Genomic DNA, 4,212 nt, shown 5'->3' with positions numbered 1-4,212 from the left:
TAGTTGTATCTCAGCCAAATATTGTCCGATCCTAACAAACCATACATCAATGGAAAGCTTATTTATTCAGAAAATTTACCCTTATGACTGGTTTTGTGGTCCAGGGTCACAATTGATTTATTTATTTTTTGCAGTGCGATATTTTAAGTTGAGAAGATAAAATAAAACAAAATGTATCCATTTGGGAGAAAGCTCTGATTGGGGAATTTAAAATCTTAACATCTGGCAACCCCAGGGATGAAAGCCTCTATGCAAGATAATGGCAATGCCAAATGGGCATTTTTTTTTTATATTAAAAATATAGTATAGAATAATAATTATTAATTGATCATAAGCAGCCATAATCTTAATCACAAATTACAATTTGTGCATCCCTAGTTTTTAGTCATACCTCGGATACCTTGGAATTTAAGGAGAGGATGCAGTTTTTGCCTGGTGGCTCATAAAATAGAAAAAAAATCAACTTTTACTGATATTGTAGCTATTTTGTATTAATGTTGATAGTAAACTGAATCCTCATTTCCAACAGGTAACTCCAAATTGCCGTGTAGCACTTCGAAATGACAGTTACACACTTCACAAAATCCTGCCAAACAAAGTTGACCCACTCGTCTCGCTGATGATGGTTGAAAAAGTGCCAGATTCGACGTATGAGATGATCGGAGGGCTGGACAAACAGATCAAAGAGATCAAGGAAGTGATCGAGCTTCCAGTCAAGCACCCAGAATTGTTTGAGGCTCTAGGAATTGCACAACCCAAGGCAAGTGATGGCATAATTTATTCTTATCAGGCCAATCATGTAAAAGAGTACTACTTTTTCAATAGTTGGTCTGTTGGCCTACCAGATCTGCTTCATATTCTGTGATGTGCTGGTCTGCAGGGTGTGCTGCTGTATGGACCTCCTGGAACAGGAAAGACCCTGCTAGCCAGAGCTGTGGCCCATCACACCGACTGTACCTTCATCAGGGTGTCTGGATCAGAGCTGGTGCAGAAATTCATAGGAGAAGGTTGGTGTGCTTCCAGAAAAATCAGTTATTTTGTTTTCTGTTTTTCAAACCTATGACTTTTTTTTGTTTGTTTTTTCTGTGGAACCCAAAAGGAGATGTTTAGCAGAATGTTCCCACTGCTCTTTTGTTATTATAAAAGCATATATTGACCAGAGCCTGTCAAGCTCCAAAAAGCTCTGAAAGCTCTTTTTTAAATTGTAAAATTTTTTAAAAATTACTCTGATTTGTTCTTCTTTGACTCTGTGTGTGTATTCCAGGAGCTCGTATGGTGCGAGAGCTGTTCGTCATGGCCAGGGAACACGCGCCCTCCATCATCTTCATGGATGAGATCGACTCCATCGGCTCATCTCGGCTGGAGGGAGGATCAGGAGGAGACAGTGAGGTGCAGAGAACTATGCTGGAGCTCCTCAACCAGCTGGATGGGTTCGAGGCCACCAAGAACATCAAGGTGAGAAGCAAACATCTGTAACCTATGTGCTGATGCTAACATGAGAAGTCTCTCATCTCTGGTTTTAGAAGTTGGTAGCTTTTTATTGAATTCTTAAAATCAGGGTTCGTATGGTCATGAAAAACCTGGAAAAGTCATGGAATTTTAAAACACCAATTTCCAGGCCTGGAAAAGTTTTGGAAAAATAAATAAACCCAGAAAGTTTGGGAAAAGTAATTGAAATCTATTTCACAAAACTCTGTATAATAGAATTGTGTTTAATCAGGTCCTGAATTTCGGTGCGGGATTGCACATAGGCTATATCGCATCGTTTTACTCATTCCCGCAGCTTTTGACTTTAAAATGATGGATATTCACACATTTATTCAATAGCCTATAGCATGTAGGTTTGATGAGTAAATAATCAAACCTACAGACTGAGTCCAGTCCACACAGACTGATCAAATCAGTCATTTGAAAACAGCGTGAGTGATTCAGCTTTACTCGTCTTCTCTCTTTGACTTTCTCTTCAAACGGCTTCACATAGGGCTCTAAAGCGCAGCTTGTTGCATTTAAGCAGCAAAAATACACACAAAATGACACCAAAATGGCCAACACACAGTTAAATAAATGATAATATTCAGTGATGTGATATGTGAAATGTGGAGTAACGTCTGGCGCAGTTGCAGCTTGTACTTATTACTAAAACAAGAAAGCAAACGAGTAGCATTAATAGTCATTCATTTTAGTTAACATATGCTATGATAATTTGAACAGATTTTTATTCTTATTGTAAAATAATGGAACATTTAGGTCATGAATATTGTCTCAAAAGTCATGGAAATTTATTGGTAAAAATGTGAACGAACCCTGTAAAATGCATCATCCATTTGGTTTTCCGCCAAAAATAAAATCTCTGTAGTTCAACATTTGAAAGAAATTTGCAACAAAGATAAAAAAAAATTATTATTATAAATATTTAATTTATCATGTAAAATATAATACTATAATAATAATAGTAATCATTTAAATTAAAAAAATTAAGCGGCAATTAAAAACTGTTTAATGACAGTTATTATTATTAAATGCTCTGAATTTTTGTTTTTAGAATTTACATTAAAAAAAAATGAATAATGATAATATAATAATATATATTTTTTTTGTATAGCCATACTAAATAGAGAAAGCAAAGCGTGTTTTCCCTCTTTTTTTTGTCTTTTGCTGATCACATGCCGTAGTACTATATAAAGTTTTTTACACCAACTGGTCAAAGGGTATGATTACCATGTTATATTGCTCATTCAACTGCCTTTCCAAACATCACCACCAGGGGTGCTGTGACCAATCAAAATTACTCAAACTTCTATTTATACTATTTCTGTGCTTGGCTCCAGCTGCATTTTTATAATTTTCTTTAAAAGGGTGGTTCATTGCGATTTCACTTTTTTAACGTTAGTGTGTAATGCTGCTGTTCGAGCATAAACAATATCTGCAAAGTTAGAAGCTGAAAGTTCAATGCAAACGGAGATAACGTCTTTTAAAATTCTGGCAGTTTAATGCCTACAAAAACGGCTGGTAGGGACTACAACGAGTTACTTCCCGGGTTTGTGACATCACAAACCATCATAAACCCCGCCCTCGGGAAAAGGCAGCAATTTTCACATAGCTACGAGAAGAATTAAACATAAAGTATGTGCAGTTGCCGTACTGTATTAAAGCTTTCATCAGTATAAAACTGTATATTAAAAGCTAACATAAGCAGTAGCATTTACAAATAACAGCGTATCTAAAAGTATGAGACAACAACAAACAAAAACATAGGCCTACCATTAAAAGCCGTGCTTGTACAGGTTCTGCTCGATCCTCTTCACTAATATCCTCTGCTTCTCAACCGGGCTCAAACTGATAAGCTATATTAACGACGCCTTTGTTTACAATACAACTGGAGCACATGCCGCTGATTTTATTTAAATTAAGCATTAACATATGTTAGACTGCACCCCATAAACACAATCAAGCCTAGAAAACAACCACTGAACCACCCCTTTAAGGAGAGTCTGAGTTTACTGAATGTTCTTTTTTCCCTCAGGTTATTATGGCAACAAACCGTATTGACATTCTGGACTCTGCGCTTCTTCGACCAGGCCGCATTGACAGGAAGATTGAATTTCCCCCTCCCAATGAAGAGGTAGGCTGGAATTGTTATATATTTTTACATTTTCAGTATCAACTTGATTCTGAAATAGACTCTCTATTATTGAAAGTAAAAAATACAAGCACTAACCATGTGGCGTTTATGTTGTTCTCCTCAGGCCCGTTTGGACATTCTGAAGATCCACTCACGGAAGATGAACCTGACGCGTGGTATTAACCTGCGCAAGATTGCCGAGTTGATGCCAGGAGCGTCTGGTGCTGAGGTCAAGGTGAGGTCACAGTCTCAACCTGCGCATATTTCCAGGCATTTATGGGCGTCTATACACTACGTATTTCAACAAGCTAGGGGTGTGCGATATTGTCAAAAAATTATATCTCTATTTTCTGGGATTTTATCAATAACGATAATTAGACGATATTTTGCTGAGTGTGTTATTGTGCTGGTATCTTAAGGACTACCGTGGACAGCCCTGAAGTTTTTGATATTCTTCATATTCTGTGTGATGGTCAGTTCACACTGATAGAAATTAATCTTTCCCAATAAGTTTATAAGTGAGTCATTGCGATTGAACCGAATCATTTAAACGGTTGATTCATTCAGGAACAAAACACCGTCATGTTGCT

The 4,212-nt window shown here is 37.0% G+C and overlaps 1 protein-coding gene across 1 annotated transcript in view; it reads left to right on the top strand.

Moving 5' to 3' along the window:
* psmc5 (proteasome 26S subunit, ATPase 5) overlaps positions 1–4,212 on the top strand; it is a 9,416-nt gene that overhangs the window by 4,371 nt on the left and 833 nt on the right. Inside the window, exons 6-10 of the mRNA XM_016481106.1 lie at positions 530–760; positions 881–1,007; positions 1,265–1,455; positions 3,524–3,622; positions 3,747–3,857. Coding sequence (XP_016336592.1) covers positions 530–760; positions 881–1,007; positions 1,265–1,455; positions 3,524–3,622; positions 3,747–3,857 — 759 coding nt within the window. The remainder of the gene's footprint in view (positions 1–529; positions 761–880; positions 1,008–1,264; positions 1,456–3,523; positions 3,623–3,746; positions 3,858–4,212) is intronic.

The sequence above is a fragment of the Sinocyclocheilus anshuiensis genome, unplaced genomic scaffold (genome assembly GCF_001515605.1).
Source record: "Sinocyclocheilus anshuiensis isolate Anshui unplaced genomic scaffold, SAMN03320099.WGS_v1.1 scaffold537, whole genome shotgun sequence".
Taxonomy (NCBI): Eukaryota; Metazoa; Chordata; class Actinopteri; order Cypriniformes; family Cyprinidae; genus Sinocyclocheilus; species Sinocyclocheilus anshuiensis.
This window is presented reverse-complemented; position numbering and strand designations above follow the sequence as displayed.